Here is a 24854-nt window from a genome sequence, read left to right on the forward strand (position 1 = left end):
CCGCTGAGACCTGCAGCAACCAAATCTGCTGTAATTGGGTTTAAGCTGATGTTACAGAAACTGCAACAGGAGAAGCCGGAATCAATAAGACAGTTCTATCTTCAATCCATATCTATCTGCAACCGAAGAAAAAAAATACAGAAAGAGAAATTCTTAAAAGCAACTAATTGCTGTACAAAGTAGGGTAATTGCTTTGTGTCATGCGCACCAGTAAAAAGCAAAGATCTCATCCAGCTGCTGATTCTCTCTCTCTCTCTCGGATTGTTTCCCCATAAATTTCCCCATTGTTTGAGCGCCCAAACTTCATTTAATCTTTTTGCACCTAATATCAGTTCTGGATTTGATCTTTCTGGAATGTAACCGGGGTTGATGCCTGAAAGAAAAGTTGAACCGCGGTCATGGTACATTCGATCCATCAAGCCGTCCAAAATAGGCCATGGAGAGAGCTGACTGGGAAAAAGATCTCATTTTCAGTCGAGTGGCGATGAAGGTTAGGAGCCACTTGCTACATTTATTTTAGGATTCCCACTAGTGTGGCAAGATGCACACTCTCCCTTATGTACAAGCCCATGAAAGGAGAATGTTAGGACTCAGCCAACTGCCTGCAGGCTGGCAGTGGGATAATATTCCAGGAGTGTGTGTCATGTAACATTTCATGAGTTATCGCTCTGAAAAGGGCTGCTCATCACGGCCGGCCTGGTTTTTTCATTATATTGACATCCTGAGAGCTGGCTTCCAAAGCATATCTGTGTTTCCACACAACAAAATGTGGACCCAACTGTGGAAATTACGATGATAACCTGAATAATGACATGGAACCATTTTCCTTTGTATTCCTCCAAGAATGAGTCTCATAAGAGAGCGAAGTGGGATTTGTGCAGAAAATGAAAGCTTAGATCTGCAATGCTTCTCACCACAAACAGTGTTTATCAAGAGGTAATCTCTGCTGATCTGAAGCAGACAGGAGATTACGGCAGGAGATGGCTTCATTCAGAAAACTGTTGGTGAAAGCAGGAGAAGTCGATTGTGCTTCTTTTACAAATCTAGCGTTGCTTGTTTAACTCTCTCAGCAGCAGCAAACACATGTTTTAATCTACTTTGTGTGTTTTTTTTTCTTCCTACGAGACCAGGACAAGATTAATAATATGAGGCCTCTAACAGTGTAACAAGACGATAAAAATGAACATTTCGGCTTTATTTAAAAATAGGAAAACAGAAAACTGATGTCAATATGTTTAAACGGTGATCAGATCTAAGGTCAACAAAGTTTCCATCTCTGTAAACTTTGGCTGGGTGTGCCAGAATGACACATTATTCTGTTTGTCTATCCTACCGCGAGAATCATCGCATCCGCTTTAATGTGAAGGAAAAACAAACTTTACCACAGCTCAAAAGCATTAGCACAAAATTCAGAAGATGGATTCAAACTTTGGGGTATGGTCAGGAAAAAGTGATAAAGTACTCACGCTGACCTGGTAGTTACAATCAGGGTCCATGCAGTGATAATGCTCTCTGTACTGGTAGGCACAGTGCACATGACCACAGTGTTGACTTCCAGAGAATCTGGAAAAACACAAACAGAGAACATTTTATTGACAGAGCATCGAGTAAAACTCCTACCACTCAGATCAAAAATAGAATGACTTGAACTCAAAATAAATAAGAAAATACTTTTCTATATCTATTTTTCCCAGTGGTCTTTTAATTGTTACACAGTTTTTAGCTAAAATCAAAAAGCTTGCATCATTTTTTAAGATGTCTTTCCTGCAGTGCATTAGAAATTTGGCGTTGGGTTGTGGGCGAGACGTTGATGTAGAAGTTAGCCTCGGCTAATTTCCCATCATCTCTTCGTTTATACTCTCTCCCGCTAGCTCAGTGATAGGCTAACTATCATAGGGCCCATTAAACTTTTAATCTGGCACACAAAACTGGAATAAATTATACTGGTAATCCTTAATTCCCCTGTAGTTCAGGTGCCTCCCCATAGATGGCGCACTAATTGACCTTTGTTCAGGCGCAGAAAGTTAGGCCCAGTCTGAATTCTTCCCTTCTCCCTTTCCCTCCATTTGAAGGGAAATTTTTAGCACAAGTCTGTCAAGAAATTTTGTATTTTTTTTAAATCCGACCCTCCAAGCAGAGGATATAAAGTCCTCTATTGTGAGGCTAAACCGCGTTGCGCTAAGAAGTGCTTTTCTTCACGTGAGTGAAGCACAAAAGTTTACATTTAAATATAAGTCGATTTTTCGTAGTAACATGACCTTTACAAAGTTATAAAACTGCTGTTGTTATGTATACTTGAGCAGTGGAAGCTCAGCGCTAAAGCTAGCGGATCGGCAAATATTGGTGACGTCATCAAATAAAAGTGACGCTATTGTTTCATAACTTTCCATTCGGAGGGCTAAATGAAGGGGAAAGGAGGAGGGAAGAATTCGGATGGGGCCTTATTCTGCATTCATGTAATGCCTGAAGATTTGCTTTGTTTTTCCGATATTCATGTGGGATTTCCAAGTCAGACGGTCATTTTTCCAATTATTCCAACAACTCATTTGTCTGAGTTTGACTTAGTCCCTGAGGAACATAGACCAATTGGTGAAATTGGAACTCAAATGAGAACAAAAACTACAGTTTTGAAATTAAACCTCCAAAATGTTGTGTTTCGCACTAATGTTAAATCAAGAGTAAATATGTTTTCCTGCAGATGGCGTGTTATTTCTTTCTTTTACGAGGTGAATTATCAAAACATGCAACAAATCTGCTCCTGGTCTGACAAATTTTAGAACTCTTTATTAGTAAAAAAGTAAGAAAGTTTGCCAACCTCTGTGCTAGCTTATACCACCTCACAAGCTAACTTTAGCCTAGCAAAAAAAACGCAAGCTAACATGGAGCTATCTAGCTGCATAGTTTAGAGCCAGATGCTCAGACCATAAAAATGAAATCATTTATTTATCTGCAACTGGATGTTGACACACCTATCATAGTTGCTGCATCACAAACGCACGAGTTTTCAAATCATGGGTTGTTATCTGCTCCTGAAGAAATACTCAGAAATGCCGTTTTTATCTTAAATTATTTCATAAATGTCTTCCATTTTGAAAACAATTCTGCAATAACATGTTAAAAACACAAAAATACAGATTTTTTATTGGAATTTCTTAATTATATTTAAGAATGCATTAAAGTAAAATAAAGTAAGTAAAGGTGTAGTATTTATTTACCATTTAAAGAACCAGAACTCACACCTTCAAACTGCTGTTTTCCACAGCCTGGCAACAAATTACCCCTCTGTCACACCAATTTCAAACAAATTATCTTCCATCATTTCACAGAAATCATAAGAGATATTAAATACGCAAAAGCCCCTTTCTGTCCACGTCCACATGCATTGCTGCAGACGGTTTTCATTAGGAACCCCCTCGACTCTTCGTCTCTGCCGAATGATTGGCCGGTGCTTTGGTGTTAACCGCATTTCTGGTCTCTCGACTGAAGCCAAATTTGAATCTGGTGATAGAAGAAAGAACTTGCTGCTGTTCTGCCACTTTTATGGTGGCGGTTGTAAACTTGACAATGATGACTGTTAAAATCCTCCAATTACCAGTGAAAACACACAAATAAACATTTGCGCCGCCGCTGCCAAGGACTCCATCTGCTTCAGCGCAGAGGAGAGGGAGAAACCGGGCTGAGTAATATTTTTCTCCATCCCTCTTTCTGTGTTTTCCTTGTTAGGATTCTCCCAAAGCTGCATTTACAGATCACTTTGCTGAGTTCATTAACTTAATTGAATGGCACATCCACCATTGTTTTAGGTTGGCGGTGATGTTCTATGGAGCTAAATTGGGGCCAATATTATTTGAAACCCAAATAAAGCAGTTAAAATACATATTGGTGTTTGGCCAAAAATAATTTAAAATGTCCGAAACTTTTTGCTATTCTAAAATTAATTATTTTCAGCTTTAAATGTTCTGTTCAATTTTTAAGTCTTACATTTTTTTTTCCACTTTCAACTTGTCAGCCATTTTCTGACCGTAATTATCCAAATTCTCGGTGAATGCACCAGAGCTGAAGTTACCACCCTCATCGATTTTGATTGGTCCTTTGTGTTAGCTCCGCCCCAAAGTGCCACAAGGGGGCCAAAAGTTTCGAAACGATGTTCAGATTCAAAAACCAAAAAAAAAAGGTTGAAAGTTAAAAAAAGATTTGAAACTGAAAAAAAAGTTTTGAAATCAAAAAAATTGAGTTTCGAAACGTAAAAAAAATTGACATTTGAAGCTGAAAATAATTACGTTTATTTTAGAATGGCAAAAAAATTTTGAAAATTGCATGTATTTTTAGGCCAAACACCAATATTTTTTTTTTATTTGCGTTATTAGGGCTTTAAATAATATTGACCCCAATTTAGCTCCATATTTCGTCTGAAGTTGTCCCAAGACGGGCGCGAAAAGCAGAGTTTTATCACGTACAAACCGCGGGTCTAAAACGCTGTTCTAGCCTGTTCATAGTGCCATCTTATCGTGCTACAAACAGGCATTGAAAACGCTCTTATCTAAGGGATTTTTTAGATTCAAAACAGAAATAAAAGATTTGAAACTGAAAAAAAGTTTTGAAATTAAAATTTTAAGTTTTGAAACCTAAAAAAAAAAACATTTAAAGGAGAAAAGAATGAAGTTTATTTTAGAATATCAAAAAGTTTCTGACATTTTACATTTTTTTTGGCCAAACACTAATATTTGTTTTATGTCTATTGACCCCAATTTAGCCCCATACTGTCGGGGAGTGCGGGGACAAAGCAGACGTCGAACGCTACGAGCGCTAAAAATGAAGCCGACATATGTCGTGGCTATTAACAGTATCTACGGTGTTCTGTCAAACACATGAACATACAGAGCCCCCCCTCGCCTCCCCCCATGAGACTGAAGCCCACCTCTCTGCTCATTGCCCAGCTGTATCACTTTGCCTCTGGACAATTCCCACTTGCCGCGTCAGGGGGCCTAATGGGCCTCTGCTATTCAGCAGCAGATTAAATATTAATATCGCCACAATACAGAGATTGCAGTGCATCTCCAGTTACAATAGATACACAGATCAAAGTGCCACGGCAACAGTGGGTGCACGGAGCGTTTAAAGGGTGAAACTGCTGCTGAACACGAACAGGAAGCCTCTCGAAACGGCAAACTCGAGTGCGGTAAAATATGAACAACTTCTTTTGCCTCTTTTGTCAGGATTGGAGAAAAACACATTTCCATTTGCACTCATTAGCCCCGGCTCTAAGAGGGGCCCTTCCCCCGCCTCCACCTCCCCTTTTGCTGCCACATTTGCCCTTTCTATGAGCCCTCCTTTTCAGTTTTTCCTCTCTTCTCTCCTTTCCTTTCTCTCTTCTTCTTCTTTTTTTTTTTTTTCTCAGCCCCAACGCGGAAATTGAAACTGTATCTGGGCTTATCTGCAACCTCCCCGTGCATCAACTGCCGAGATGTTTAGACAAATTTTATGCATTATGCAGCGCAAATATCAAAACAGTTCTTGGCAGTGCCAGCAGAAGCCTCATTAAAAATTCCTTAATTAAATCTTCTTGCAAAATGTAATCAGTCCAAGGAAGGGGTTTTGTGAGCGTGTGTGTGTTTGTGCATACTTGTGTGCAGGAGGTTGTGTTCATGCGTGTGTGTCTGTCAGTGCCAAGGCTTTGATTTGTGCCCTTCATGTTATGGCTTGGAGAAGTAATCATTAACGCCAAAGCCACTTTGGCTTTTCAAATGCTGCTTTTCTTTCTTTTTTAAACACAATAAACACAGCAGTCATAATCACCCGTATAGTATCGGCATAGGAGGAATCAAGAGTGGAGACGTTCTCTGTGTCGACTGAAACTTGAGACACCTTCTTCCCCTCTGATGCCTTTGTCTTTATTACAGTGAACGACTGACTTCAGAGGAAAAAAGTTAGTGTGCGCTCAGATGGGAAAGCGGAGGAACTCAAGCTAATATCTGTTCTTATTCTTAAAGTCCGATCATCTTTAGATATATCGTAAGATAGATCAAAAATAGAGGTATTTTGATTATGTTGATGCATTCTGGCCAAAATATATTTTAAAAAATCTCCTTTTTCAGGGACATAGTTTCTGCAGAGCGGCAGTAGTTAATTAGAAATTCGGATTTGTGGGCGGGACTACACGTGACTGTGTTGTGTGGAGAGTAAATCAGCCATGAGTCCGCCTCTACTTCCTGTCATCCATTTTTTTGCGGATTCTCCTGCTAGCTTACAGCGCCTCACAACATCAACGTAACATTACTAGTGCAACAAAAATGACGATCAATATTGGACTTTTGAGCCAGACACCATCTCAGACGAGGATAACAAAGAATAACAAAAAATATTTTTTAAACAATATTTTTTCATCTGCCCCAACGATAACAGGGAAATACTGAATTTTAAGCTTAACCTTGCTTATATATGCCCTTTATCAAGTTAAAAAACAAAAATCATCAGAGTGGGTCTTAAACAAAGAGGTACACGACTGTATGGTTTTGAAACTGTCAATGATTTACAGACTGTGAACGTTTATTCACCCGGTTACAGTGAACTACCATCAAACTGTTCTCTATTTTATTCCTCTTTCTGCCACTTCCCCTCAGCACATAAATTGAAGTCTTTTCTTAATTAATTTACTCCCCATATAACACTCTCATAGCAGTTTATGATGTAGTTACCTCACTGAATAAAACACACCATTAGTGCATAAAAAGAGGCTGTTTTGACTATTTTTCTATCGATGCGGCACTTTGAGTGATTTGCATACCTGGCAATATATTTCTGGTATAGGTTGACATCATCGGTTGTGGGTTTATCTGGTGGCAGACCGTTCCTGGTGACACAGAAAGCACAAGAGCAGACATGAGTGATGATGACACACTGTTGTTAATAAGAATTAAACAGAGACAATATTTGCTTACAAGTCACTCCCAAACTTTAGACTATCAATATACATTTTCTGCGGCTCAACAGCATTTTAAATTAAAGCGAAGACACACTTTGATGAATCGTCTCCCAACAAATGAAAGGAAAAACGCTGGAGCAACGTGGCATTTATCTTTTATGGGGAAATTTTAGTGAGTGTTTAGATGTACAAAATAAAGGGCAACAGAAAAAAAATAAAAAAATAGATTTAGAAAAGAGTTGAACCCAGTAAATAAGAAGGTGTTTGCCGTCTGTTATGAAGCTGGCAGCAGCAGTCATATTTAAGAATTGGTTCAGTTTGCTCTCTGCAAGTGGCATTTAGCTCCATGTGAGCAGCTAAACACAGGGGATGACCTGGACTTAATCTGGGCCAGAGGGGAGGATGCGCTGACACACATTCCCCCCCAACACCACCCTCTCCCTGCACACACCAACCAGCCTGGGTCAGCCAGCTAAGACGGCATAACCTGACAAAGGCCAAAGCCGGAGGGAGAGGTGCCTGAGGGCTCCCCATGATTTCTTTGATACTTCCCGACTAACCAGAGACAAGGTCAAAATCAATCAAACGGCGGTAACGCACGCGGCTGTAGGTTAGCTCCCCAAACCCCTCGTTTGCTTCCTTTAAAGTGCACTCATCGCGCAGTGTTGAGCCGGCCCCTGCGACTTGCCGGGAGGTTAGTCATGGCTCCGAAGTAATTAAAGGGAGTTGTTACACCCTAGCCAAACGAAAGAAGTCAGTCACTTTGCGATGACTGTGCTAAATCAGTCTCCACGGAGTGCTAGAGCAAGTAAACACTTTATGCGCCTTCGCAGCTCATCATGTCGAGGATCTATTGGGCGCTATGCGCTATTTCACACTGCTCTCCTACTGACTGCTATGAAGGTAGCAATTACCTTTGCGTTAGGCTAACTGACTCACAGAAACAGTTAAGTGTATGTGAGGTTCATATCGACTCCGAGGGTTTTAGTTAGAGACTGGATGAGCTGAGGAGGACAATCAATCAGTGAACTTCACTTCAAAAACAGCAGATTTTCTGTAAAGGATAATAAAGGGGGAGTTCATAGGCCTGAACTCAGGGCTGTTTTTAATGGGATATTTAAAGAAATCTAAAGATTTAATCACCGTTTGTTGTATTTCTAAGTTTTACAATGGCCTTGGGCTACTTGATTGTCAAATATAGACCACAATGCATTGCTTTAAAGACCCACTCCAACAAAAATCGTGTTTTTAACATGTTCTTGTAGCATTTTTCTAATAATGGGGAATGTGCATAAATAATTTAGGATTAAAACAGAGTTTCTGAGTATTTATTCATTATAATTGTGATGATCATGATTACATAAAAACCTGCGGTTTGAAAAAGCTCAGCTTTGTGATAAATAAAGTGAAAAAAGTCTCCCTTCTATGCTACAGTTCTGTTGCATTCACTTGCAAACAAATAGATCCATTAACGTTTTTGTTTTCCTCGTCTGAGCTGGAACTTGGGCTTAAAATTGTACGGCTAGATAACTCTGATATTATTTGCTGTTTCTTTTGTTTTGTTTTTTTAGTTTGTTTGCTCCCCTAATGCTAGCTTACCCTTATGAGGTGCTACAAGCTAGCGGGAGAGAGCGTAAACAAAGGACTGATGGGAAATTAGCTGAGGCTAACTTCTGCTCCAACAGAACCTGCTACGCTGCAGAAAATATGTCTTAAATATGACACAGGCTTTTTTTATTTTTTTTGTAAAAACAGTATAATCATAATTAGAAGACCACCGCTAACAATAGAAAAAAATATAGTTGGAGTGGGACTTTAAATGAGTTTCATGAGAAAAAAAAATACAAAATACAAAATACATTGTATTTTAATGTAGTTTTCTTTTATTAACCATCCAGAACTTAATATTAAGAACTCAGTGAATTGATAGTCTTTGTAAATTGTACATATTTATTAAGTCTTTCTTTTGGAAAATTGCAATTTTAGAGTGTTCAATTAAATGTTTATCCTGTTCGGCCCCCAACCTAAGGTGTGTTTTGGATTTTTTTCTTTTGTGCGATTGAGTTTGACTCCCCTGCTCTTTGGGCAGCGATAACCACTTTTATTTGATCTATTTATTTTAGCAGTCTGCTATTGTTTATGTTTCATGACTGACCTGCTTTTGTAAAATTACTGACATGAAGCCCAATGAGGCAATTCTTTTTTCATATTGAGCTATATAAATCAAATTGAATTGAATTGAAAGTTGTGTCCTATAAAAGCATGTCTACCTAATAAATAAAAACCAAGTTTACCACAACTCTGGTGCTGTATCGTGATTGTTGGGAACTCTGAACAAACTTACTTAACGGAGGACACGGTCCCGGTGGTGATGGAGTCAGTCTTGGAAAAACTGGATTTTAGGTAGTCAGCAGCGCTAAAGTTCAGAGATCCGGCCTGGTCCATGGTGAGTCCGGGGGCGATGCTGGTCCCCGCTGCCCCTACTGCAGGGACACCGGAGGCTCCGGGGTTCCCTGGTGCTGTTGCAAGGACATTGGGCATCAGCAACGCTTCTGGGTTCCCGGGCATCAGCTTCTGGATCGGCCTGACGTCGTACTTGGACGGGCGACCCACTTTGCCGGTCTTAAAGGCAATGGCGCCACCCATGTCAGGGTTGCCCTCACCTGGCTTGACGAGGTGCAGGAACTTGACATTCTCGAGGTCGTACTTCGAGGGTCGCTTGTATGCATTGCCGTTCTGCTGCTGTAAACTCTCGCCCATCTTTAACTTCTGAATAAAGAAGTCATACTTGGAGGCTCGGGGTGCCATGTTCTGCATGTGAGAGGGATTAGCAGGCCGAGAATTGCCCAGTTGAGGGGCCACTTGCTGCTTGTGGTCCATGCTGGACGGGTAGATCTGCCCCTCAGCCCCCGGGGGGCATCCAGAGGTCTGGAACATGGCGGCGCTTTTCTCTTGAGACAGTTTTGTGTTGAGGTCATCCGGTTTGGGTGGGGAAGCATGCATCGGCCACGGTAGGGTCTCCCCCGCTTTTAGCTTGCGGATGTACTCTTCGTACTTCGAGAAGCGAGCCCGCCGCGTGGCCTCATCGCTGCTGAGGGACGAGGGGTCTGAGGTAGCAGCTTTGAGCTTCTCAAAGCTGATCTTCTTGGTCAGCTCATCCCTTACCTGCTGGTCATCATAACCAAACATGCCAAGAAACTCATTCATGGTGGTGGCTGCATAGTCTCGCAGGGCAGATGCTTCTCCTGCACAGAGAAAAGAAAAGATTTTTTTAAATTTCAGCAAAAAGAAGCTACTCAGTTAAAATGTCCAATATTTTTATTATAGTGCCCATATTTTAAAAAATAAATAAATAAAACTTGCATAGAGGTTAGAAGCTATTGCAAAGCAAGCAACAGGAAAAGTGGTTCTGCATTGCAAGCAATGACATTGGTAAATGTATGTGTATTTATGTGCCTACAGACATGCAGGTTGAGGCTCTTCCTGTTTTGGTTGCACTGTATGAGTCCTGCTGAATGTGCAGGTGACTTTGAGTCATTCTCAGTGGTTTTTTGAGCTAAACCGTCTTAAAAATGAATTGTTAAATGTATTTTAAAGTTGCTTTCAATTTTAAAAGTATGCAATCTTATCAAAAACGTAACATATTTTTCAAGTAAATTAGAAAATGGATCAGAAATCCAATTTATTTAATGCTGCATGAATAAAATATGAACATTTGTAGCTGCTTATTTAAAAAAATGTTAGTTAATTAAAAAAATTAGAGCTATTAAAAAAATAACACTTTACCCCCAAAATAAACAAAAAATATATATTTTTTTATACTTTTTAGACATTTTTTTAACTTAAATTTAACTTAAATTTTATACACTTTAATATAAAAATAATCTGTTTCAAAATCGATTTCAGAATTGTCTCAAAATCCGTGTACAGAAGAATAAAAATGAAACAGAAATAGAGTAAATCTAAAAGAATTCTTGGATGAAAAGTAGAAAAAGACAAAAAATAATTCTAAAACTTTTCTGACTTTACACATTCATCAGGACTTTGCAACACGGATAAGCTACTAATTCCGAATATGATCATTAAAACAGGGTCATGTAAAAACCTTTGGCTCAGTCTTAGCAGAGTCGGAGGAGGTCCAAAGCGTTCAAAACTCATTTTTATCGCTGTTTTCATCACCAGAGCACATGTGAGCTGCTGGGCGGTAATACCAGCTACCATTGGAGGTAATTAATACACAAATATTTCTGCTCTTGTCTCATATTTCTCAGTTATTGCTAAATCAGTCACCGGGCCCTGCTCTTCACATCTTCCACGCAGCATGTAAAATAATCCCCTAAATTTCCATTCACCAAGTAGGGGCTGTTCCTCTGCTCTAGAACAGTATGAAAGAGTATCTGCTGGATCGAAGTGGCATGAAAAATGTAAGAGAAATAGATCAGGTGTTTGGGAGGAAAAAGCAACATGTTTGCCACAGATCGGTTTGTCAAATCCGCTGTTTTCACATGTACGGAAACCACAGAGTGACGGTGTGCATGTATTTGTTTACTGCACAGCACAATGCCTCATCCTACATTTAGGTTGATGCCTTCCTTAAGCTGCTTCTGTTAACTGGTAGATCATTTAAAATACATACAATGAAGCAAATTTAAATAAAAAAAAAAAAGAAAGGAAAATATTTTAGTTTAAATCCAGTGCTTGACTGAATTTAACCGCCTCTATTTTTGTAAAAGCATCTCCTATATCATCTGGCCCAAAAGGAGACTGGGCCACAGTGGTGTGTTTCATAAAAGACATGCTGAGTTACAAATTACTATTAAAGACCCACTCCAGTGAATATCGTGTTAACATGTTCTTGTAGCGATTTTCTCATGATGGAAAACGTATGTAAAATAATTTAAGATAAAACTGTGTTTCTGAGAATATTTTTTATTCAAATCATGATGGATCAGGAGCAGATGTAAACCTATATTATAAAAAGCTCAGGTTTAAATGTGACTGCCATGGGCGAGGCAAAGTCTCCCTTCAGATGCATCCACTTGCAGACAAATAGATCCAATAAAGAGCCACTCCAATGAAAATCTTTTTTTTGTGTGTGTTTTTAAACATTTTCCTGCAGCCTTTTTCTCATAGTTGATGACCTAATCAAAAGAACTTACAATTAAAACTGAATTTTTTAGTATTTCTTAATTCTAATCTCGTTGGATCAGAAAACCAGATGCTTGAAAATGCTCAGGCTAATGCAAGACCATTGCCTGTATAAGTGTAAGTAGGAACTGGGCTGAGCAACCCCTCCCCTCTCGTGTTCCAAATAGGAAGTACCCGCGGGTTGCAAGAAGGCAAAAGTCCCATGGACGTCCACTGAGAAAAAGACGGTTATTTCTCTGTCATTTCTTTGTCAGAATAATCATTCTTGCTCTGATCCATTCTTGCTATGTCCAGTTCATACATATACAGTCAATGTGCGAGACATGGCAAGCGTGAAAACACTCGTGCTTTAGCAAATAGCAATTTCGGCTCTGAACTGTACGACTGGATTGATCTGATATAGCTCGTTGTTATTTTTGCACCGCTAATGTTAGCTTGAGGCTAGTAGCTTGCACATGATTCCCAATTACGGGAAAGGGGGGGGGGGTTAGGTTTTTGGATAAAAACGGCAAAATCATAACAAAAAGATCACTGGGAACGATTTGACGATTGAATTAAATTTGTTGGAATGGGGCTTTAACCCCTTTATTTTCCCCGTCTGAGCTCAAAACTGGACTGCATAGCTCTGATATTGCTAACATTTTTTTTTCATTGCTACGCTAATGTTAGCCTAGATAGAGTGTAATTAAAGGGCTGCTGGGATATCAGTAGAGGCTTAGTCCATGCCAATAGTCCCGTCCAGAACTCAAGAAGCGGATTTCTACTAAATTTGGTCTTATAAAATGACAGCCTTTTTGGTTTTGGCTAAAAACTGTATAATCATAATTAAAAGACCATTGGGAATGATTTGACAATAGAAAAAAATCTTGTTGACGGGGGATTTTAAAAAGTTTAATTATAAATATGAATTAAAATGTTAAATATTTATATTTTTATGCAGTAAATTCCCTCTGTTCTTACAGTGCATGGTTGATTTTAGAGAGCATTCATAATTTCAGCATCAAAGTCAATTGCAAATCACTGAGTTAAACAGTCTGGGTCGTGTGCATGCAGCATCTCGTTTTTCCTATTTGTTGGTGGTATTATCATCATATTATCATCAGAAATTAGCCGGGGCATGCGATGTACTGTCAGCGAAAGACAAATGATTGGACTTGAAGGGATTATGGCTGGGACCGACAAGAGATAACCTTTCTAAAACACCATGTAAATGAGTTTTCTGCTCAGCCGCTATCTGTCTGCTCCTTAATGATGTCATGTGACACCAGGTGGGAAAAAGCCTGCATGGCGTACGGGATAAAGTGCGATTTGGCCTCGCCACCTCTGTTGCCACCCACCGCCGTCTTAGATTAAATGAATAAAGAGAAACAAATAAATATTCCTCTCCTTTCTTTCTTTCTTTTTTTGTCCCCTTAACCTTCACCCGTTTCTCCTCTGTTAGCTAACACGTCTGACATTTCTATCTGCACTCTCTCCGGCGACACTGGAAAAAATCTACAAGCAAGTGGCTCCTAATCTTGACACTTCAGCCAAGCAAAATTCAACACGCGACGCAGACCTGCCCCGTCTATATTTGAGGCAATTAGGCCACATTTTCCCTTCCCAGATATGATAACAGATGGGTATTATATCTCCATTTGCTGACCAAACATGGCCATCAATGCGGCATGGCTTCCCTGCTCACAGGAATGAGAGGCAGAGGTGTTGCTGATGATAAAGATGCAAGCTGGAGCCTATATATGGAGTCCGAATGCCTTCTAAAGCGTGTCAGCACAGAAGCACAAATATTCTGCGTGGAGCATATCGTTTTGTTTTAATAAGCTGCAGCATCGATAAATACGTAGAACAGAGCGGTTGTTTTATAAAGTCAAATCATTCGAACGAAGGCTTAAAACAATGTTCATATCAGTGAATTAGTTTGAGTGTGTTTCGTTTAAATGGACAGTGCTGAGCTAATAAAGAGTTGCTATGAATAAATGACTTTATTTGCATTTGTTTAATGTAATTTGTCACAAAAAAAATGGAGGCGGGCATCAAACTTCCTCACTGTTTGCTTAGTTAATTAACAGGCAGTAAATAGAGGGAGTTTTGAAATAGCTTGAAATGAACAATAACCTTTTAGTGTGAACCCAGAATTGCAAATGGAAGTCATGGTCAAGCCTGTTTGATCCATCGTTGTTCCGAGCATCTTCTGCCTTCGCGTACACACTTTTTATTCATTGCTTTTTTCCATTGACTGGCTTAGGAGGGCTCTAATGTGACATCTAAATTATCTCGGAAAAGTATTCTGGGGTTTTGCACTGATAGAAAATCTGCACGATGCCTCAATGTGAGGAGTTAAATGTTTTGAAGGTCGCAGTTTCTCTCATTGATCTTGCAATGTTTGTTAATTACATTGTCACTGATGTTGTGAGAGATAATTAAGCCACTATGTTTATATGCATAATTATGTGCACTCCACATCAGCCTTTGAAAGACAGCAGTGAGAAAGAGAAAAAAAAAGAGAGAGAAGGGGAAGGGGGGAAAAAGTGTTTTAACTGCGAGCTGAGCAAAAACATGGTGATATAGATGCCCTAGTTACAATCAACAAACAGAGAAAAATGGAAAAAAGGAGCTCTAAAGAAAAGATACGCAGCTGGTGCTGTGTGTTCTCCCTTCAGCCTTCAAACGCGGCCTTTGTTGAGAGATTTAAAGCGGTGAGTGAGCCAACACAAGAGAAGGTGCATGTCTGATACAACCTCCTTCCACGTATTTACAGAACGCTTGTTTGTCACCGCCTTAAAATAAACAAAAAATAGCAAACTAGGAAAGTTGCATTACCTGCGATAATGCTAGTGTGAATGCATTTTGCTGAATGTGGTCACTGAAGATGCTGAAGAAATGTACTGTAATTGCTGAAGGGATATGCTGAAAATGCTAAAGCTATTTGCGTAAAGTTGCTAAAGGACTCAAAGTTGGATAAATTGCAGAAAATGCACAGAGTTTTCAGATTTTTTTTTTAAATTAAAGAAAAAAAAATTTCAAAAAATGTTAAAATGGTTTGAACTTAGAATTAGCCCAAAATCCACAATATATGCTAAATTACCGGTTTCCAAAAATGCTAACATGTTGCTAAAATGCTAGCTTTTAACCAAAAATTTGCCCAAAAACATGTCAGTAGATGCCAAATTAGCTAAAACAAAAGCTGACATATTGCTAAAATATTAGCTTAACTTCAAACTAGCTCAAAAAAACACAAAAATAAAACTAGCATGATGCCAAAATGCTATCTTTTGACCCAGAATTTGCTAAAAAAAACTCAGTAGATTCCAAATTAGCTAAAAAAAAAAACCTGACACATTGCTAAAGTTATAAGCCAAACTCAAAAGTAGCCTTAAAAACCTTAGTAGCATTAATGTTCTTAACATGCTGAATGTTAATTGATAATTCATGTAAAGAAAATGGTATGGTCGAGCCGGGGTGGGATTATATAAGTTCGCTTCCTTCCACTCTCTTTCAAGCGATCTACTTGTGAGTCATTAAGTGATATGTTATTTCATGTATTATGATTGCTTGAAATAAACCATTTAATTCAATCATTCATTCAATGTTTTGATACAAAACTCACATAATTTGTAGAAATTGCACAAATATTTGAACAATTACATGAAAAGAAATTGCTAAATTTGTGTAAAATTTCAATAATTGAGTGAAATTTCAATAATTGTTTAAAATTTCAAAAATTGTATAAAACAAAAAAAAATGCAAAATTAATAGTGCAAACATGAATGTCCTGAACATGTTGACTGTTTTGATTAGAGAAATTGCAAAATTTGCAGAAATTTGAAAAAAAATTCCCATTCATTATTAATAGGCTTGAAAAATCGTGAAAATGTGTGTAATATCTTAATATCTTGTGATTGAGTTTTTACAAATCAAAAAAAATGTATGAAAGAATAAATAAGGAATATGAGAAACATTATAGTGTAAATTATTTGTAAGCATTCAGACAATTAAACCTTTTCATTCAATGCTGAGTAAGACCAGAACCTATTTTTCTAAGAAAAAGCTGCTTCACATTCTGTGTGGCCAGAGGTTCATCAGCACAAACATGTAGAGTTAGAAAAAAAAACCTCAAAAAAGAAAAAAAAAAAGTCTGATTACGTGACTGAAGTACACTATAAAAAACCAAGAAGAAAGTGCAAAAAACTGTTCAACTGCAATGAGCAAACGAAACTTGTTTTCGTACCAGATTAACCGGTTTCACTGGAAAAATTATTTTTTATTTCCCTGAATAACACAAACTGACCCTATTTATGTAGTTAGATTTGTCCTCCTTTTTATCGCTTTTATTCCTTTTTGTGAGCACGTCTGAGTGAAGTTTTAAGGATCAAAAATGCCCTAAACAGCATTATCTTAGGAGAAAGTGCTGTTTATTTTGTGCAGTTAACACGTGCTCTCCACCAGCTTTATCTATCAGATAATCTCTGACTGAAACGGAGAACATCTTGTCATAAATAAACAAAGGTTATTGTGAGTCATTTATGTCAATGCCAGGATGTCAAACTGTAGTTTTCTGTTAGAGTACAACTTCCCCTTTTTTTTGGTGCTATTTTTGGCAAAGGAATTTGTATCTTTTGGACTTGAAAACGATAGGATAAAAAGGGAGTGGAAGACTTCCCCCTATGTAATAGAAGCGGAGGCAAAGTTTAGTGAGCTTAGAGAAAAATCAAAGAGTCAGTATGTAATCCTGGATGTAATATGAAGCTTAGCCTGGCCCCAGCATGTGCTCTTGGCCCTCAGCTGCTGCGAGAATGCGTAAATGCCGAATGCTGTGTTCATTTGTGAATTTCCCCGTACGCCTAACCACCTTCAAATTCCTGTTTTCCCCTCTTGGCCCGCGAGTTGAATCTCTATTTAGAGTAATAAAGTCACTGGCTATTCATAATGTAACTCTAGAGCATCTCTTTCAAAAAACGGGGAACACTTAAGCTGATGTTGATGTAGTGGTGTCACCATCCTGCTTTCTAAGCCTTTGTCCCCTTTGAGTGGAATGCTTTAAAGGGCAGAGGTTGCTTCATAGACAGGCACAGGTGTGAAGAGGAGGAGGAGGAGGAGGAGGAGGAGGAGGAAAAAGTACCTGGAGAGGAGAAAGGTGCTTGGCGACTCTGGGTTTCAGTTGGTGGCGTGTAGTTGTCGTCTTTAGCAGGCCTGTCTTCAGCTTCTTTGTCGTTGTGAAAGGGGCCATCCTGAGGGCCCGCCGGAGCCTCGGGCTCCTCAGAATTGTCCTCGTCATCACTGCAGCCTTTAGGCTGCACCATGTACACCCCCTCGGGAGGGCCGTCTTCGTCAGTGCTGGCTTTGAGTTCATGCTCCTGCTCGTCGTCGGGAGCCGGTGGCTCCTCACCGTACTCTCCGTTGACCCACTTCTCGATGGCCTCGCGTCTCTTCTGATCCTCTTCCAGGCTCTGACTTAGGCTCAGGCTCTCTGGGAAGTTGGTCTCATTGTCGTCGTAGTGGGAGCTGCCGCGCTCGCTGTTTTCTGCCACACTCTGGTCTCCCTCCGCGTTCAGGGAGCTGCTCTCGAACACCACTTGGCGGCTCAGCTTGGCACAGATAGCGTTGAGTTTTAGGCCACCTTTCCTTTTGGCAGCCATCTTGGATTTTCCTGAGGTCGTTTCAGTGCAAAAAGTCCTTTCAGCTGATGAGGAAACACAAAAAAGACATCGAATTAGACCTAATTTCTCTCTAAATAAGCATTTTTTTCTTCTTCAGGTGTGCAGTCAGAATCAGATTGTAACCCGGTTGTCCAACTGTGACTTCAACTGATTTTCAACATCACAGTGGAAAAAGCTAACTGCCAAAGACAGCAGTGGTCGCAGCTATTAATACCACCTGAAAGCACTTAACAGTAACAGCAGGAGACTGGAAAGACACACAGACATACTGTACACTGGATGACTTTTAAGTCACAGTTTTTGGTCAGCCCTTAGAATACAGTGGTGGAAAAACGAAGAACAAAAAAAAAAGCACAAGTAGCTGAAACCACAAGCAGATAGGTATCAGACCCCCTACAGTAGTAGAAGCAGCAAGAACACGGCTACATAATCCCTCACATGAAAGCGCTACAGAGACAATGTGAAACGTTATCTCCACTCTCACCTCAAGAGGCTGTGGTCCGGACACGGAGTGGGAGGGCGGCTCAGTACTTAAGCCGTCAAAATCTGGAGCAAAAAGGCTGAGCTCTTGGGGGCATTTTGTTTTTCATATTGGCAATTCAGTCAGATAAGAATCAAAAGCCGCTCGAGGAGGTTACAGGAAGGAGAGTGATGTGCAGAAATACACTTGTATTGTGGATTTCTTCACTATAATATAATATATATTTGAGAGTTCGAGCATGGGAGCAAAAGCACATGATAAGAGTGTGCTAAATTAAAAAAAGCTGACAGATTGCTTAAATATTATCTTAACTTCAAACCAGCTCAAAAAACCTCAGTAGAAGGGGTCTGCTGAAAATGCTAAAGCTATTTGCATAATTCCGAAGTTGCTAAAGGACTTAAAGTTGCATAAATTGCAGAAGGTGCACAAATAATTTTAAGAATTTCTTGGAATTAACAAAAAAATAGCAAAAAATGTTAAAATACGTACTCAGAATTAGCCCAAAACCCACAGTGTATGCCAAATTAGCCCAAAATGCTAACACGTTGCAAAAAAATGCTAGCTTAACCAAGAATTAGCCCAAAAACCCTCCGTAAATGCCAAATTATCTAAAAAATGTTTTTAAAAAAGCTGACACGTTACTAAGATACTAGCTTAATGCAGAATTAGCCCAAAAAAACCTCAGTAGATGCCAATTTAGCAAAAAAAAGCTGACACATTCCTAAAATATTAGCTTAACATCAAACTAGCTAAAAAAAAGTGCAGAATAAGCCAAAAAAACAAACACATTGCTAAAATACTAGCTTAACTCCATCCAAAAACCTCTTTAGATGCTAAATTAGCCAAAAATTGTGGCAGAAATTGGCATTGTGCTAAAATATCAGTCAAACTCAAAATTAGCCTTAAAAAATGTTTATATTGGCAATTCAGCCTGATAATAATCAAAAGCCAGAAAGGAGAGTAATGTGCAGAAATACGGCTGTATTTTGGAGTTTCTTCACTACAACAATATATATTTGACAGTCCGAGCATGGGAACAATAGCGCATGATAAGAGTGTGCTTTGGGGTAGGAATGGGTGGCATTATTTCACCCCAAGAGGGGCTATCTTTATAACATGTCCTCTGATGAGGCAGGAACAGCTGCCTGTGGCATTCCATATCCAGAGCTGCCTTTTTAGGGCAGAAACTGCACTCTGTTACCTTTCAATTTATTTCCAGAGCCACCAAAGTTCACCTTCTGGAGGAATTTTGTCCGCCGTTAATGAATAACTTCGCAGAAAGCGAGAAGTAGGCAGCGTTGAGCAATTCAGTTTTATTACAATCCTAAAAAAGCAGGAGAATCAGTGGCATTCTGAACAACAGAGGTTAAGTTTTGTGTGAACATTCGCCATGATCCCAAGTGCGTTCTGTGTTGCGTTGAGTTGTAACCTCAACAAAATCATGTTAAAATGAATCACAATCGGGTTCCGGCTTAGAAAAATATCAGAAGTTCCATCTTTAAGAGTCAATTCGCTCTCTATATCAATGAGTACGAGGCTCTTCATTTCCCCTCAGCCATAAAGCCAAGCACAATCATGTGTGAGCCATTGCCAGCATTATGTAAATCACATGGAAGCAACATAAAATCCTGTTTTCATTTTCTTTTGCAAAGCTGTGGAATCATTAGAGGATATGCAATTTGCAGGAGTTTACAGATCACCCCATCGCCAGACAATGAACCCAGTCTTACCCACACATGCTTTCTCAGTTACTGTATTTACACTGCGGGCTTCCGCTCTAAAACAATGACTTTATGCCATTTGTGGGGACCGTATTTCACAGGCGCGTTATTTTACATCTTAGGGTTAGACAATTGAAGGCGGGGTCAAAGGGTCAGCATTTGGAAAACGGCAACTGAGAGCTGGAGAGAGTGGAAGACATACATTTAGCATTCAGACTATATTCTCCTGCTCTTTTCCGTACATTTTTCAGCACGTAAAAACTCAATCACACTCAGGACATTGCTGCTTGTACTTTTGGTATTCTTAAACTTTAGAGTTTTTGAAATATTGAGCAAAATACGCCCCAGAGAAAATGAATGACAAATTGCTCAAATCCTTCAAAAACTTTGTGTACTTTGATACTTTTCTTATATACTTTCAGCTAGAGACACCATTAAACTTTAAAATGATCAGCAACTACTGGGTTTTTAGGGTCCTTTGGAATTTAGCTTTCAATTTAGCACTAGCTGTTTTTGGCTAATTTAGACTTTTGAAAGTTTTTTAGGCTAATTTGAGGTCTAGCTAATACTGTATTTTAGCATTATGCTAGCTATTTAGTCAAAATTAGACTTATTTTAAGTTTATTAAGCAAATTAGAAGTTTAACTAATATTTTAGCATTATGCGAAATGTTTTGTCAAAATTAGACTTTTAAAAGGTTTTTAGCTTAATTTGGAGTTTAGCTAATATTTTCTCTTTATGCTAGCTTTTTAAGTTCTTTAGTTAATATTTAGTTTAGTTAATATTTTAGCATTATGCTAGCTGTTTTGTCGAAATTAGATTTTTTCAAGTTCTTTAGGCAAGTTAGGAGTTTAACTAATATTATAGCATTATGGAAGCTGTTTTAGCTAAATTAGACATTATTTGTTCTTTAGCTAATATTTTGGCAAGCTGTCAGCTTCAGTGTTTTTTGCTATCAGCTTGAGCATTTTTATCCATCAGTTTCAGCCTTTTCAGCTTCAACTCTAGCATTTTCAGAGCCCAAATTCACTTCAAATACACTTGCATTATTGCAGTTAGTGCTATAATTTTAGTTTTCTTTAAATATCTCAGCAATACTGAATGAAGATCAGTCACCGTGCTCAGTATTTCATGCTTTAACTACCTGTTTCTTTGTAGGAAATGACCCCTGCACTGTTTTTTCCCATCACTGCTCTATTTATGTATACATTTTCCGTCAGCATGAATGGATATATAACAGCTCTTTAAAAAAAAAAAAAAAAAGTTTTAACTAATTGAATCTCATACTTGAGAAAGAACCAGCTGCGGTTCTAAACACTGACTTTTCATTTCGATTTTGTCCACGGCAGCTTTTTTTTGCATTTGCTTACAATAAGGATCGCTATGGTAACAGTAAGTTGTTTACCTCGAGTCATTTGTGTGCATGATAGCGTACAATGAGATAAAATCTGTAGGGACCGACATGAAAGAACAACTTTCCCCCTCGGGACCAACACTCCCACCTCTCTGAGAGTCCAGCGAGTGTTCTGCCTTATTAATGAATATCAAAAAGAAAAACAACGCTGTCACACGCATTGGACACTATTTACTCTTTGTTTTAGCCTGGTGTGTTAATTGTCAAAGAAGAGACACCTCAGTAAGCACTGGGAGCTGGAAGGGAAAAAAAAGTGAAGGTTTCAGTTTGAACACAAAGCTGAAAGTAATTTTTCCGACTGCTTATGTTAACAGTGACATTACTTTTACTGGAAACAGTGCAGGAGCACAAAGTAGAGACACATATAAGGCCAAAACATGAGGAAAAAGTCATTAAACTGTTTTGAAATACACCGCAAGTGGGTCAAGTTCTTTTTCATCTCCAGTGAAAAATAAGAGCAGAAAAAAGTCTCTTTGAGGCCCTGCTTCTCCTCAGAGCTGCATGAGTCAGCTCGTGTCATCCAGCCCTCCACACCGACAACAATTCCACAGCTCTGAGCACCACAGGTCTTTTTTTGGTTTTTGATGCGCACTGTCTGTTTGTGTGCCAGAATGATATCATGCCCAATCAAGGGGTGTTTCAAATCCTAATAACGCTGTTGGGAGTGCATTATTTGTGCGAACGTGCGCAGACTGCAATCAAGCCTGCTTTGGGTAAAAAGATGTGCACGTTAGCAATGACTGTGAAGGACAGGGTTAAGACTTCTCCCCGCGCACGCCGTAGCAGGTGCCTTCCATGCAGATAAGTCCATTTTGTGGGAAGTGTACATCGCGCGGAAGGCCAAATAACTCATTTCAGGAAGCGGCAATGGCCCTATAAACACACGGATTCCCCGCAGCGCTTCAGTTTGTAAGGAGCGCAGGAGGGGTCTGTACGTAAGAGAGGTAGATATTACCTGTTTAAGCTGAAGCTTATCTATTCAACTAATCAAACACAGAAACAGGGTCTGTTGTAGATTCCTGCTGAGTTCCGACATGACTGACACAGGGACAAACCCCCCTGCAATATCTCAAGTTAATTAAGACAAACAAGGTCTGTGAGATGTCTGTTCAGCTCAGGATTATTTTACAATATTCAACCCAGAGTTGCTGTATTGAAACTCCTTGAAAATTTCAAATAAAGAGTCTGGATATAACTTTATTAACCTCAGGAAGAGATATTGAAAAGGCTCCCGGTGTGGACTTTGTTTCCAACTTGGAAAAAGTGCATGGACGTAGTAAGAAAATTCCAAATGGACAAACACATGGATTTTTGTAATTTTATACTTTGCGAAAGTAAAATGTTTCCGTCTCTTCCCCGAATGGCAGAGGAAACGCAGCAGTCAAGCGGAAAGCCACTGATGGACATCTTTGCCACGGCGCCCAGACCCTAGCATCTGGTCCATCTCTCATTTTTATTACAAAAGAATAACAATAAGCAGGTCGCCGACCTCAACATGAGATTTTGCCACACTCTTCGAACAGTTGGTGCAGCGGTTGCTGGGAAATTTCCATTTTTCTGCATGCATATTTAATTGAGTTTTGTCCCAGTGGTGCGGAAATGATTTGTTTTTTGCTCTCTGTTCACTTGACTCCTCTTCGGAGTCGCTAACCCTGATTAAGACGTTCCCGTTAATTTCCCAGCGCACACCTTTTTTGTGCATTAATGGTTCTGATCGTCTAATTAAAACTTCTCTGCTCGGCTGCTGATCACCGCTCGTTGTGCCTCTGACCTGAAGTTTTAATTGCCACATCAGAAGCGATAATAATAATTTAGAATTTTAGCTTCTGATGATTAAAAACAATGCCATTGCCAACTAGTTGATAGATGGGGGTTTGGGGTGGCACAAAAAAAGGAAAAAGGGCTGTTAAGAGACTACAGCAGGTGATCATGGGCGGGGGGGAATACGAGTCTACTGGCACTTTTTTGTCCCTCAGAGTCTTCTAGAATAAACAGATTTTGCTGGGACTCGGAATTAGCCTTCCCCACCTTAAATCTAAATCCGCTGATCCACTTTGGAGCTCTACTCACTTGGCAGGTTTTCCAGGTAGAGGAAAGAAAACAAAAGGGATTAAAAGAAAAGGACAATAAAGGCACATAAAAAAAAGAGGACAGCTGTCCGAAGCCTTTGCCTATTTTCATAAAAAGATAGCAGAGTAGGCAAAGTACAAAAAGCCACATTGTTTGTACGGTGAGTCAATGTGAAAAAAAACGGAACCAAAACCAACTTATGACTGTCATAAAACGCAGTTCTGATGAGATGAAATGATAAGTGTCAAAAGGGTAGAAGTGGGTTGATGGGAGATCTTCTCTGAAACTGGATTCTCACACTGTACTTTACAGATGATAGAAACTACAGCAATGATAGGAAATGATTCAGGCATGCAGAGAGAAAGAGAGCATGCACCCAGGAAACTGCCACCAGCATCAATCTGTCACCCTTTGTTCTGTTTTTAACCACTGGATTTCTATTGGATTTTTGAGGTTTCAGCACCAGATCAATGCTGTGGACTTACAGTACGTGTGTGCAAACAGACCCATGCACAGGACATGCAGACATATAGAAAATGAGGCATCATTGTGCTGTAACCTCACCTTGTTTTGTTCTTACGTGAAACCTCTTCTATTATGAATCAGATCTACCTATTGGTTAATTTTGTCTTTCTTTTTTTAAATCAATAAAGTTTATTTTCACTTCAGTCGGTGAGTCTGTAAACTCCTCTCTGACCTTGGAGAACCCGTTCGGACTATTTCCCTTCTGCTCGGTCCACAGGCTGTTATCAAACAAGAGCCCTCAGCCAAGCGCCACGCTCCTGTCACACTGCTGCGCAGCAGAAAAAAAAATAAAAAGAAGCAAACAAGACACTACAGGACACAATCGGCCCTTGTAACACGCTTACCCGCCACACAAAACAATAGCTGAAGAAAACAATGTATATTTCAGGCACAGACGGAGGAGGAAAGACACTGAACTTGAGGGCAATCAGGCAGGAAAGTTGAGATCTAAGGACAAATACGCCCCTCGGCTTCATTACAAACAGGGTAATTATGGTATTTTCCAGAGCAGAGGACAAGCAATCAAAAATGGTCTGAGGGAGGAAAAAAAAAAAAAAATTTGATGTGTATGACGAGAAGCGTTCTGACAGCGGCACACCAAAACAGCCAACTTTTATTCCGTTTGCTGCTTAGGGTAATAGATAGGACACATGGCCGACTTGTTAAAATTGTACATCAAATCTGTACTTGCAGCTGGCACCGCGTGATGGCTTCATCTGTAAGTGTGCAGCAGAAGGCAGGAACTTTGCTTAAAAAAAATCAGCACATAGTCCCATGTCTCTGCAGGCTGAAACAAGGGAAATTTATTCTTGCAGCTTTGTTTGGAGACTCAGTTTCATGACACCAGGAGTGCAATTTGATAAGCCAACCGGCATGGTAAATGAGCAGACGACCCCTGTGTCTCTCCCCCCACGGT

At 39.5% G+C, this 24854-nt stretch overlaps 1 protein-coding gene across 1 annotated transcript in view; it reads right to left on the reverse strand.

Annotated features, from left to right (window-relative positions):
• casz1 (castor zinc finger 1) overlaps positions 1 to 24854 on the reverse strand; it is a gene marked incomplete in the record, with an annotated part of 60732 nt that overhangs the window by 25508 nt on the left and 10370 nt on the right. Inside the window, 4 exon segments of the mRNA XM_036212668.1 lie at positions 1467 to 1563; positions 6785 to 6850; positions 9267 to 10167; positions 17190 to 17750. Coding sequence (XP_036068561.1) covers positions 1467 to 1563; positions 6785 to 6850; positions 9267 to 10167; positions 17190 to 17750 — 1625 coding nt within the window.

The sequence above is a fragment of the Oryzias melastigma genome, linkage group LG7 (assembly GCF_002922805.2).
Source record: "Oryzias melastigma strain HK-1 linkage group LG7, ASM292280v2, whole genome shotgun sequence".
In the NCBI taxonomy this organism is placed as follows: Eukaryota; Metazoa; Chordata; class Actinopteri; order Beloniformes; family Adrianichthyidae; genus Oryzias; species Oryzias melastigma.